Source organism: Desmodus rotundus, chromosome 4 (genome assembly GCF_022682495.2).
Source record: "Desmodus rotundus isolate HL8 chromosome 4, HLdesRot8A.1, whole genome shotgun sequence".
Lineage (NCBI taxonomy): Eukaryota > Metazoa > Chordata > Mammalia > Chiroptera > Phyllostomidae > Desmodus > Desmodus rotundus.
The window spans coordinates 48,595,533-48,608,930 of NC_071390.1; the positions used below are offsets into that span (position 1 = coordinate 48,595,533).

General features: G+C 50.9%; 1 protein-coding gene across 3 annotated transcripts in view; it reads left to right on the plus strand.

The window, feature by feature from the left end:
* Positions 1 to 13,398, plus strand: part of HK1 (hexokinase 1) — a 63,109-nt gene that overhangs the window by 44,028 nt on the left and 5,683 nt on the right. For all 3 annotated transcript variants that reach the window (XM_045196021.3, XM_024561242.4, XM_045196022.3), the window contains exons 9-15: positions 1,939 to 2,172; positions 4,093 to 4,397; positions 6,042 to 6,190; positions 6,513 to 6,632; positions 7,911 to 8,006; positions 10,035 to 10,134; positions 12,297 to 12,480. In XM_045196021.3, the coding sequence (XP_045051956.2) occupies positions 1,939 to 2,172; positions 4,093 to 4,397; positions 6,042 to 6,190; positions 6,513 to 6,632; positions 7,911 to 8,006; positions 10,035 to 10,134; positions 12,297 to 12,480 (1,188 nt within the window). The remainder of the gene's footprint in view (positions 1 to 1,938; positions 2,173 to 4,092; positions 4,398 to 6,041; positions 6,191 to 6,512; positions 6,633 to 7,910; positions 8,007 to 10,034; positions 10,135 to 12,296; positions 12,481 to 13,398) is intronic.

Consider the following 13,398-nt stretch of genomic DNA (forward strand, 5'->3'; position numbering starts at 1 on the left):
AGATAATTAGGTGTTTCCTGAAGAAAGGGTTCTGTGGCCAATAGCATTGGGAAATACTGCACATTTATCCTCCCTTAGAGATTTACAGTGTCATTAGCGTATTAAAGAAAACCCCTGTTCACTTTGGTAAATAGCCAGAGGAAGTGTTCCCTGGCACAAGTTTGAGAAATATTGATTGACAGAGGAGGAGACAGGACAGATAAACACAAAATGACAGAGTCTAGCCGGCAACCTGACTGCTACATTTTGGCCTCCACATAAGAAACCCAGACTTCTCTGCCAAGACTGGCCTTCACCCTGAGACGGAAGAAGGTGAACTTGATCCTGTGGCAGCTTGACGTAGTTAGGTGCCTCCGAGTCTAAAGGACTCCTGTCTTGTAGCTGATGTCCGAGTGCCACCAGATTTGATTCCTGGTTCGGGAGACCCCATGTAGCCATAGGGAGCCACCTGCTTCATGCTAGAAATACCTTTTCATCTCCTCACTAAGGGGTCATTCCCATGGCTTCTGCTGTGGTCCCGGAAGTTCAGAGAAGCCAGTGGCTTCAGAGCCCTGGCTCCTGGGAGAAGATGCTCATCAGCTCCCTTTGCGGTTAGGAGGCAGATGGAAGTGGAAAGCAGTTTATCTGGACTTGCTTTCTGTCACATGATGGGCTGGTGTTTATCCTAGGATCACTCTCCTTCAGGAGTGATAGGTGCAGAGACAGTGAGCAGGGAGCAGGCAACTGAGTTTCCAGCCATCTTCTCAAGTCCCCTGGTACCTGCTGGGAGGGCAGGGCAGGGGAGGGGAGCGGGAAGCACAAGGCTTGTCTTAGAGTCATTGACAAAGCCAGGAAATGCCTGTCTTCCTCTTGGCCTGCGTTGGGTGTTGGCTTTTTGGTGACCAAGAAACAAAAAGCTCTAGCTCAAGAAAGCGTGTGTATTGCAACAAAGACTATCTCCAAAATGTCTACCAAAAACCTTCTACCAGGGCAGGTGTTAGAAGCTTTCTCTTTAAAATCAGCGACAAGACAGTTCACCGTTTTTGTTCAGCATTGCCCTGGAGTCTTAGCTGGTGTTTAAAACAATAATAAAGAAATGAAGGAAAAGAAATTATAGGCATAAGAATGGAAAACAGAGGAGGTAAAACTGCTGTCACTTGCAGATGGTGATGGTCTGCATGAAACCCCAAAACAGTCTGGGCAAGTGAGTAGGGTAACAGGGAAGGTTAGGAAGGTGTCTGGAGAGAAGGTACAAACGTCAATTCAATTCCTATATATTGTCAATAATGAAAATATGTACATATGTTTAAAATAAACCTTTTATTTTCAAATACTTTTAGATTCACAGAAAAGTTACAAGGATAACACAGAGCGGTCCCACAACCGCTCTCGCAGTTTTCCCCTTTGTGAACAGCTTACTTTACTGTGGTTCGTTAAAGAAAAAAGAGAGACTGTATGTATTTCTAAAAGACACCATCTATAATAGGAACAAAACTATGAAGTACCTTGGAATGAAATCGACAATAGATATAAAAAGCACGTGTGCAGAAAATTAAAACTTGACTGTAATACACCAAGGAAGAACGTGTGAGCATCCAGGGAACTCTCAGACTGGAAGAACAGGCGATTCCCCCGGCCACCCGAGCCCCGAGCCCCGAGCCCTGGGCCCTGGGGTGCAAGCAGCTCTTTCTCCCCCTGTTTGGAGGCCACGTGGTCTTGCCTCTCCGCTTCTTCCCACGTGCACGGCGTAACCCAGTGTCGTACAGTTTTTCCTTCTCCTACCTGTTATTCTTTATGGGGGAAGGCCCTTCTCACGCTCTTTTCAGGTGTTCGACTGCCTCAGACCATGCCACCCACCCACGGTGAATGGAGCTCCCCCTTCCCAGACCTTCGATCCCCAGTGCTTTGCACTGCCTGATGAGGTCCCTAACTCACAAGTGTTGGCCTCTAACTTCACAGGAATAAGGAAGGCCTCCACAATGCCAAAGAAATTCTGACCCGCCTGGGAGTGGAACCATCTCACGACGACTGTGTTTCGGTCCAGCACGTGTGCACCATCGTCTCTTTCCGCTCCGCCAACCTGGTGGCTGCAACGCTGGGCGCCATCTTGAACCGCCTTCGGGATAACAAGGGCGTCCCCAGGCTGCGGACCACGGTTGGTGTCGACGGGTCTCTTTACAAGACGCACCCACAGTGAGTCTGCCCTTCGCTATAATTGGCACTCAGTACCCGTCTGGGCTAAGGACCTTCTCCAGGGGTCAGGCTTTTGCACCTAGTGAAGGTGTTTTGTTGGCAGACAAGACAAGCGAGACCCAGTTCTGGGCAGGAGGGTCAGAGTCGCCCACTTGGGAAGTAGCCTGACCTCAGCCGTCTCTCACTGGTGTGTCTGCTCAGTACAGTCATCTCTCCTCGTTTCCTAAGTGTCATTAGAGAAGTCTGTAGCTGCCAGGAACGCCAGGTCTGTATCTTCAGTTATTTCTCTTGTCTCATTTCACCAGTGACCTTTACCCTTATTAAACTTGGGTCATAGACACAGCGCCCCCGTTTAGGAACTTCTGTGGAAGTCCCCTCAGGCATTACCTTTTTACACGGGCAGCTTGGTGACCCTTTGCGTCTGATAGGCAGAGAGTGTGTAAGCTGTAAGCAGGCCCCGGTGATGATGAGGGCCTCATCGCCACGCTGCCTTCTTGGACGCCTTAGCTTCACAAGCCTAGCTCGGCCACTTAAGGACATGGCTTTACCCTTTTAAAAGGCCGAAGGTGAATCCTAAGTCTTTGTATACTAAGTTTTAAGGATAACTGCCTAGGACATGATTTCGTACGGGGTCTCAGATATTTCTCCCACTAGATATGTACAGGGCATGCGAAGTGGCCTTGCAGACAGATGCTGTACGTTCACACGCAGGTCTGGGGACAGTTAAGTGAGCGCTGGCTTGCATCGAAACAGCTCTGTGTTGCTGAGGGGGTCGGCTTTGAGCAAGTTAGGTATTATATTACAAGTCAGGGAGATAATTTTATTCCATCACATTTTTTAAGTATTTATAAATTCTTGACAATGAAACTACCTATTTTGGAGGGGGTATTTCTTGGCAAAGTTTTAGGAAAAAAGCTTAGAGATGTGCAAGTTTGCATTTAAAATGTTTTTTTAAATTGTGATAAAAACATACAATATAAAATTTACTGTCCTAACCATTCTTGAGCGTACAGTTCAGCAGTAGTAGGTGCATCGATACTGCTGGGCAGCTGTTAACACCAGCCACCTCCAGAACTCTGTCTCAACATCACATTTAAAAGAAATAACTTCAGTTAAATGTTTCTTATTCCAGAAGTAACATATATTTGGTATAGAAATTTGAGATAATTCAAAAAATTACATGGAGAATAGTAGTCATGTTTAGTCCCACCCCTTGGAGTGTTACTGTTTTGGGGTTCTGGCTCCCTGTTTCCTTTGGCAGGCAGCCCTCCACACTAACAACAGCCTACAGCCTCTGGGACAGTCTCTGTCTCAGCAGGTACTGTCCTCACGTCCTCTTCTGGCCACCAGACAATGTCCAGACTCTTGGGGGCAGGAGGAAAGGGCCGAGTGAAAATGAAACGCAGGAGTGATGATTTGTTAAGCCGCTCTTCTTCAGTGTCAGTTACTAATTGAAGCGTTTAATGAACCCACTCAGTTCTCACCCCGTCACTGTCTGCCAGGCACTGTCATCCTCGTTGGCTCCAGCTCGGTCGCCGGCCCATGGTCACCTGGCGTGGAGGTGGTGGAGCTCATGCACCATGTCTCCTCCTCCGACTTTCGGGCAGGGGACTCCTGAGCGCTATGCTGTATTGTTAGCTCCTTGTCACAGCGGAGGACAGAATCCTGTTTGGACCCTGAATTTCTGTATTCAATATCCACATAATAACGAGAATCCTCTTTTTACGTGTGACTCTGGACGATTTTATTTTTCTTTTTTACTTGTCTGCATTTGTTAACTTTGCTAGAGTGGATGTGTATGGCTTATGCAATGAGAAAAGCGAGTGTAGAAAATGGGGTGAAAGTGTGGAAAAGAAAGAAAGGGGTGCCGGAGGTTCCTGGGAGGTGGCTCAGTCCAGCTGTTGTGGCTGCTACCCCCAGGTATTCCCGGCGTTTCCACAAGATCCTGAGGCGCTTGGTGCCCGACTGCGACGTGCGTTTCCTCCTGTCGGAGAGCGGCAGTGGCAAGGGGGCAGCCATGGTGACCGCGGTGGCCTACCGCCTGGCCGAGCAGCACCGGCAGATAGAGGAGACCCTGGCCCACTTCCACCTCACCAAGGAAATGCTCCTGGAGGTGAAGAAGAGGATGCGGACCGAGATGGACATGGGGCTGAAGAAGAAGACGAACGATAAGGCTGTAGTGAAGATGCTGCCCTCCTTCGTCCGGAGCACTCCAGACGGGACCGGTGAGGGCCCCTGCTGGGGGCCGCGTGCCCTCCTGCCTCATACCAGTGACCAGGTCACAGCCGGGGCATGGGAGGCTGGCTGCTCCTGTGATGGGGATACACTGGGGTTGCGTGATTTCGGGAAGAGCTAGACACTCGCTCTAACTCGCATTTCCCTTGTTACCACTGACTTGCCTGTGCGTGCCTTAGGGCAGTTGACTTCCCCTGGTTGGGCCAGCGCCATCTCTAAAGCCACAGCCCCACTAAAGTTACCAAGTGTTCTTAAAAGCACAAAAAGTGGGAACCCCGCAGCACTGAGATGTTCACTTATGAATGCAGTAAACTGGCAGAAAGATAAACACTCATGTGCCCCTCCTAAGTCCTGACGGGGTGTGTGAGGCAGACAGCGGCCCAGGGATTGTCACACCCCGGCAGATTGGGGAATGGCGTTCGGCCGACCTTGCTGGGCATCATTGGTGCTGATCGCCATGAGGACTCCAAAGGGCTTTTCCAGTGGGTGCTTGGAGTAATGGATGTTTGTGGTAGGACTAAGCCCTTTGTATAAGTTACTTAATTGCATTATAAACGACCCTGAAACTTAGTGCCTTAAAACAGCAACCATTTATTTTTGCTCCTAAGTGTGTGTGGGCAGCAGTTTATTATTGCTCATCTGCCGGACTCGGCTGATCTTTGCTGGACTCATTCACGTATCTGCAGTCCCTGGCGGGTCAGCTGAGGGCCTTCCCTCACAAGTCCAGCAGTTGGTTGGTGTCAGCTGCGGTGCAGGAGTACCTGGCCGTATGTCTCATCCTCCAGAGGGCCACTGAGCTTGTTCACGTGGCAGCAGCAGGGCCCACAGGGAGAGGCGAGAGTTTCAAGCCTCTGGGAGGCCTAGGCTGGGATTGGCTCAGCTTTGCTTCTGCCGCTCTGTTGGCCAAAGCAAGTCATAGGCCAGGCCAGATCCAAGGGGAGGAGAAATAGACTCCGCCGTTTGATGGGAAGAGCTGCAGACTTGCTTTGCCAAGAAGCATGTGGACAGGGAGGGGAATGATGGCAGCCATGCTCGCACACACTCTGCACACTGACATACGCGGTTAGTGTCTGCAGGAGGTTCCCTGTGATGGGCTTGTTGTCGCCAGGCCTTTCAGTGACCCTGGTGAAGTGAGTTTGTGTGTTGTGACAAGTGGTTCACCCATGGGGCCTTTTGTCAGTGTGGCTCAGAGGTTGTGGCGGTCAGTGAGTTAGTGGCCACCCCTCTCTAAGCCTGACCTGTGTGCACTTACAGCTTCTCTCCTTTATTAGTGTGGGGGTTTCCCCCTTGAAAGGCTGTAGTCTCCGGGTCACTGGCTGCCGTGAGGCAGTTAGCTGTTTTTGACATGCTTTTTTTTTTTTTTAGATTTTATTTATTTATTTATTTTAGAGAGAAGGGAAGGTAGGGAGAAAGAGAGGGAGAGAAACATCGATGTGACACAGAAGCATTGATCGGTGGCCTCTTGCACACGCCCCAGCCGAGACTGAACCCGCGACCCAGGGCATGCGCCCCGACACAGGGTGTGCATGAGGAATCGAACCAGTGACCTTTTGCCTTGCAGGACGATGCCCAACCAACTGAACCACACTGGTCAGGCCTATTTTTGACATTCTTTATGTTCTTGACTATGACAGAGCATGGTGACTTCTTGGCCCTGGATCTTGGAGGCACGAATTTCCGCGTCCTGCTGGTGAAGATCCGCAGTGGGAAGAAGAGGACGGTGGAAATGCACAACAAGATCTACGCCATCCCCATCGAGATCATGCAGGGCACTGGGGAAGAGGTGAGGCGGTTTTGCTTTCACACCACGGTGGTGTGCACGTGTCACACACGCGGCCAGTGGCAGTGGTGGTCCCCCAAACCTGCCATGTGATGCCCGCCACTGTGCAATTGTGTCCTCGTGGCCGAAAGCCTCAGGTACTTTCAGCGAACTGGGCTTACGATGCTCAGGGGCTGCAAAGGTCCTGGAGAGGGGCACTCGCTCTGCAGGTGTCAGGGTTTGTGTCTCTGTGCACATGTGTGTGTGCACACGTGTGCATTTGGACCAGTGCACCAAAAGTACAAAACCAGCGAGCGAACACGGAATCCCTTCTTCTCTCCTAAAGCTGTTTGACCACATCGTCTCCTGCATCTCCGACTTCCTGGACTACATGGGGATCAAGGGCCCCCGGATGCCTCTGGGCTTCACGTTCTCCTTCCCCTGCAGGCAGACGAGCCTGGATGAGGTGAGTCAGGCGCCGGCAGCCCGACTGTCCCGCCAGTGTGGGCTGGCCCTTGAGGCCTCCTCCAGCCTCACTGTCACCCCTCCTTAGTGGGTGTAGCTCAGATGTCACAGCAGGTTGACCCAAGCTTTATGCCACACCCCCCCAGTACATCTTAAGACTCTTCTTTGAGCATTTAAAGCTTTTATCTTTGCTGGGAAGCCTTTGTCCTCTAGACAGAAAGAATCTCAGCCTCCTCTGGGTTCCCTGTTCCTTCTAATGTTGCCCATTATAGAACTTTTTATAGTTAGTGATTGTGTCTGTCTTTTCTGCTCTGTTGTATATTTCTTGAGTGAGGACCTTTGTCCCCCACATGCCCTAGAACAGAATTCTGTCAGAAGAAATACTTAATAAATAAATGTTTGTTTAATAAGTGGGAGGCAGCAGGGCCCAAGATCAGTGCTCGAGCTCCTGCTGAGTACTAAGAGCTGGGTAGAGCTGAAGGTTACGGTGTCCGTCCTCGGGGGCCCGGTCTGGAGGGTCCCAGCCCTACAGCAGCAGGCCTGCCCTGCGCTAAGGGCCTTCGGTGGCGGGTGGGGGCATATCCTGTGCGGAGGGAACCGATTCTGCCCTCACGGAGGCAAGACCAAGCCTGTCCTGCTGGAAGAGCCACAGTGCCCCTGTGTGTCACAGGTGGATGTGTGGCCGGGGAGGAGGCCCTGGAGGTGGTGTTACGTCACACTTGGCCTTAGGTCAGGATTTGAGTGATATGATTGGCAGAACTAGGGGAGCTGGTAGAGCCGCCTGCCTCTGGAAGCCGGTTAATGCAGGCACAGTGCTGACTTGGGGCTCTTTTCCTCTGAAGGCCTTGCAGGCATCAGCAGTGGGACCCATATGAACTTGTTTTTTGCCGTTCATTTACGCACCCATCTCCTGTAGAGCTGCAGTCCAGTCAAACCTCAGTTTTACTTTAGGGAGCAACAGTGTTAACTAAAAATTGCACTTCCCCACTTAGGTTGTTGGCAGACTGTTCTTCAGGGGCCCTAGTTGGTTATATCTGGGGCAGCACCTTTAACCTCCTATGCCTCGGTTTCTGCATCTGTGAAATGGGGTTATAAACCAGACTACTGTGAGGATAGTGCAGAGGACTTGGGCCCACGGAGGACCATTAGTGTTTCATTAGTTTGTGCCTCCGTTGTCCCAGCAGTGTCTTGCTGTAAATTCTCAGCGGGGAATGGAATTTCGTGTCCTGCTCCTGAGGGTTAATTACCCAGGGCTCTCCTGGTGCCTTTCCTGTTGCAGGGAATCTTGATCACCTGGACGAAGGGGTTTAAGGCAACCGACTGTGTGGGGCATGACGTGGTCACCTTACTAAGGGAGGCGGTCAAGAGGAGAGAGGTAACTACTACAGAGATGTCTTTAACAATCTTCACTGTGCTTTTGGGTTATAAAAATCATACTTGCTGATCATAAAGACTTCACACAATCCAGAAGCATGTGACCTGGGTAGAAAGTTTCCCCAATGGTCAGCAATAAAACAGAGGTGAACAGTTACGAGTTGTTAAAGAATAGTTTGTTTAAAAAGGTAAAATCATAACTCTCCTACAGACTGGGAAAGGGAAAAGCAGTCCCTGACAGCTGGGCACAGCCTGGCACCCCCAGTCAGACCGTGGTGTCCTCCCGTGGGACACAGACATCCTCACGGCCACTCCCTGACCACGGTGCAACCGGACAAGGATGAGGGTGCTCCCTCGTCACTGCAGAGCTCAGCACGCACTGGGAGGATTGCCCTGCGTGCTGACGGCATCCACCCCAGACCAAAGCCCCACTCCTCTGAGCCCTCCCTGGAACGACAGGCCCAGGCTCAGACCTCGCCGTCAGCGCACTCTGACAACACTGTCCGAGCTGCCCTCAGGGGTGTGTGCTCCAGGCCTGCAGCCCGTCAGTGGTCTGGCGTCGTTCCCCTGCACCTCTGTTTCTGTTGGCCTTCGGCTGGACAACACTGGCAAAATAGAAAATGAAAGATTCCCGAGATTTTGTTTAACTCATTAATTAATTAGAGAAATCAGTAAGAAGTTTAAATAAATTAGTTCATACATTTTCAGTTTAAAAGAGCAGACACATACATAGGCAGGAAGACGGAAAGGAAAGGGTTTGAGAGAGGGATTGGGTGCACCTGGGAGAGTGTGCTGGACAACAGGTAATAATATATCATTGAAAGGAAACCTGATGATCTACTTTTGCCCACCTCACAACTCTTTTAAACAAGGTTTTATTTATTTATTTTTAGAGCGAGGGGAAGGGAGGGAGAAAGAGAGGGAGAGAAACGTTGATTGGTTGGTTGCCTCTTGTACACGCCCTGACGGGGGACCGAACCTGCAACCCAGGCATGTGCCCTGACCAGGAATCAAACCAGTGACCTTCCACTTTACGGGATGACAGCCAACCAACTGAGCCACATCGGTCAGGGCCCATTTCACAACTCTTAATGTTAGTGTTCTTTCACATGTGTGTACGAACACACATTTAAAAAACGGGAATCCTACCATGAGTACTGTTCTACAACTTGCTTTTTTCATTTATTTTTTAATTTTCATTTTTAAAGACTTTTATTTACTTTTAGAGAGGGAGAGGAAGGGAGAAAGAGAAGGAGAGAATCATTAATCGATGAGAGACGTATTGATCGGTTGCCTCTCACACGGCCCCAGTTGGGCCTGGCCCACAACCCAGGCACGTGCCCCGACTGGCAATCTACTCTGCGACCCTCTGGTTCGCAGGCCAGCGCTCAGTCCACTGAGCCACACCAGCCGGGGCATTTTCTCATTTAATATGAAACAGGCATCGGCTCACGTCACTACATGCAGCCCAACTTCATTCTTTTTCTTAGCTGTCCCGGGAGCCCTGTGTGTGTTTGAACCGCGGTTTACAGAACTCCTTCGGGTCTATTTTCGGGTGGTTTCTCTTTCTGACCCCTGCAAGTCATGTAGTGCCTGTCCTTGTACAGCTACCTTTGTGTTCCGGCGTGGCTATTTCTGAAAGATTCTGAGAAATACACTAGATGTTATCATTTTGCCCTCTGAAAGGCTATAACACTTTAAACTCCAAAGAGAAAGAGCTTTCTGGCTAAGTCCCTTGTCTTTTGTCTGTTCAGCAGTTCCCTCCAGGCTGCCTCTTTAGAACTCAAAACCACCTGTGAAATGGGTAGACTACTTCCGTTCTTTAGATCTCAGACAAGACACATCATTAATAGTAGGTGTTTCGTCAGTGAAGGAGCATTTAATTGCCTCTTATAGGCTGGTAAGAAAACTCTTTCAGATGATGCACCCGCAGCTCTGGCTGTAGTGCAGCCCCGTGAACCTGTGGGCTTCAAGCGCGGCAGTGCCCTTCTCTCCCTGAAAGCTAAAGCTTGTCTTTTTTTCCCCAAAGGAATTCGATCTGGACGTGGTGGCCATAGTCAACGACACGGTGGGCACCATGATGACCTGTGCTTATGAGGAGCCCACCTGTGAGGTCGGACTCATCGTAGGTGGGTGTCCTAGAAGGTCTCTCCCCTTGGGGCAGGGCAGGCTGGATTTTCCTGTGTTGTGGGGCCTTGAACCTGCAGCTTAGCCCTCTATGTGAGACAGTATAACTGTGTGAGACCGTGTATCTGTACGGTCCCCTTACCACCTCCACAGTTGTATCCTGGACCAAGGCTACAGACCCCTCTGGGAGGTCCCCCCCCCCCTCCCGCCACCAATGTTGATTGTGATCAGACTGTCAAGAAGGCAGCTTTCCAGGAATGAGGTCTCAGATGGCTCACAGATGCAGTGGGTGGGGTGGGAGTACCTGGAGCTGGCCTGGCCTACATGGCAATCCTTGAGCTTGTGTGGAGAAGCTCCAGCAGGCCTGCCACTGGGAAGGCGGAGGAGCTTTCCTCCTGTTCTGACCATGGGAAATCTAGAGAGCAGTTTTGGGTGCTCTTTTGCCTTTAGCAGTCACAGTCTGTGAGCAGTCCCAGTAGCTGAAGTGGGTTGGGAAGGGTTATCTATTGGCTTTGCCACTGTTCCTTTATAGCCCAAGCACCTCAGAGGCTTGGGGCTTATGAGCACATGATCCCTGAAGCATATTGATTTGGGCTGTTGAGGAAACTGTTTGGCTAATTGAACCTGCTCCCAGTGTCAGGGATGCTGGGGAAAGGCCCCTGTTTCTTAGCCGACATCTGCAGACCCAGCTTGGACAGGGAAGGGTGCGCTCTGCTGCCTGGGCCTTTCTCGGAATGTCTGGGATAAAGCCCCCAGCAGGCTGCCCTGCCCTGCCAGTGCCAGGAAGACCTTTTCATTTGTTAAACCATTTTTGGCTCCTAGGGAAATACAAAAACCTAGGGAGCAGCTCTGGGTAAAAGGTTTCTGGGGGCCTGGCTTTGGGGCTCATTTGTTATTTCTTCTTTCTTTTGCAAAGCTTTGTTTCTCCACACAGCCCCTCCCTGTCTTCCTTTATGAATGGGCTTGGGTGTGAAACGCAAAGCCAGAGTGACACAGCACATTCCCCACTTCCAGACCAGGCCTCACCTTCCGGCCGTAGGGTCAGGGAAGCCCAGTGAGCTGTTTCTGGCACCAGAGAAGTGGGGGATGGGGTGGGTGGAGGCAGGGGAAGGGGCAGGCTCTCCACTGATCCAGCTGCTTCCAAAGCCACATTTTCCTTCCTGTCAATTGGTCTCTGCTGCTCAGCACTTCCATGGGCAAGAAGTATGGTTTTCATGTTTTAACTTTCTTTGCACCCACTTCCATTTCTCAGTTTTACACCCTTTTTTACAGAACTCCTTGGTTAATTGGTAGGTTTTTAAATTTCCAGTCCGTTCACCCAGACGAGGCCAGTGACCACAAGCTTGGGTATGGCGGTGATTAGAACCGCTGCGAAAGCTTCAGACCTCTCCCTCTCGGTTTCTCTGCTGAACTCCCCATGGATGAGAACAGCAGGCAGTTTGTGGTCCCACCCAGCCCCTGGGGGCCGCAGGCGGAGTAGCCCTGCTCCAGGGGAGTTCAGGGTTGGAAATCAGAGGCTCCTGAGCCCTGGAACCTTTGGTCACAGTGTGCGGTGCACCCAGGGAGGTGGGCCTTTGGGAATCATCAGATTTTCACAGAGGTCTGTGATACCAAAATGTGCAGAACCATCACTTTAGAAAGGCACCCTTGAAAAGCTCAGGACGAAGTCCTCCAGTGTCCAACTGTGGGCTTCGTTCTGGAACACTCGGGAGAGTTTACTGAGCAGGCATAGTCTGTGACCATCTTTGATAAGACCAGTGGACACCCATGGTGGCCCCCAGAGTAATGTGTGTGTGTGTGTGTGTGTGTGTGTGTGTGTGTGTGTGTGTGTGTGAAGAGAGAGAGGAAGATCCTTCCAGTGTGACTATTGCCTAACTGTCCTCTATTGCAGATACATTCCTTTGTTGTAAGGACGTCTATTAAAATAAGCACAGCCCTGCCTGGGCAGGTAAACAGAAGAGGCTCTTGGTATTGATATCTTAGTATAAAGTAAAAATTCTCTCTGGATGGTTTGGCTCTGACTCTCCTTTTGTATTCTGAGGTTTTCCTGGAAAACATTAGGAGTGCGAAGCTATCACTTTGTTCATCTCGGAACGCCCCCCGTCTGGAATCCCAGGCCGCGGGCCCAGGTGCACGTCCAATCATTCCCCCTCGTGTGTTCCAGGGACTGGCACCAACGCCTGCTACATGGAAGAGATGAAGAACGTGGAGATGCTGGAAGGGAATGAGGGGCAAATGTGCATCAACATGGAGTGGGGTGCTTTCGGGGACAACGGGTGTTTGGATGATATCCGAACCCAGTATGACAGGATGGTGGACGAATATTCTCTAAACTCTGGGAAACAGAGGTAATTCTGCCTATCGGAGGAGACGCAGAGGTGGTCAGGACGGGGAGGGCGTTCTGCCTGCTACCAGTCAAAGCAGTTTCTAGTAGGAGGAGTGGGGTCCACACAGGCTCAGACAGTGGTCCCTCCCTCGAGTTTCCTTCTGACCTTGGCTTTTGGCCCCAGGGGAGCAGGAATAAGCGATGGGTCCCCGACATGGTACAAGAGGGCCCAGGCTGCACGTTGATGTCCTCTTCAGGGGCCTCCTCTGGGGACAGAGTCGGGGCGGCCACACCACTTCCATCAGTGACCGTGTTCCATCAGTGGAGCATTCTAGCCTTCCCCGTGTTGTTTCTTCTCCATCAGGGTAATAGAAACCTCTTAGACGGTAGTTTTTGTCATGTTTAGTGGAAGTAGAACACACTTGACCTGCAGATGTCAAAGGGCAAGGAAAATTCGTGTCTGGCCAGTGGGTTTGGGAGGAGCGTGGGGGCCTCTGGACAGGGTTGAGGCGGGAGGGTCAGCTCAATTCATCCTTCCCATAGCGGACCTCCTGGGCCACCTAGTGGCTGTTTGGAGCTTTACAGCTTGGGTCTCAGGGACCCTCCCATCTCTAGCTCCCAGGATTCAGGCCATCCTCTGCCAGCACCGGGATGAATAGGGCTGGGTGGTACCTCTCAAATATAAGTTGTTCCGCAGCCACCCTCAAGATGTCTGCCTTTTCCAAATACCACCGGTGCTGTTATTGACATTTTTTCCTGTAAATCAGCTTATATTCTTAAATTTAATGAGGGAGAAAAAACAGGAAACCCAATATTACCATAAACAGATGGCAGTCATCGATTCAATACAGCAGAAAACGTTATCCCAGTCTAGCTACCATTGCTTACTGGAGGCTCTCAACGAAGGCCTTGTTAAGAAGGGGACCGGCCGGTGTTGGGA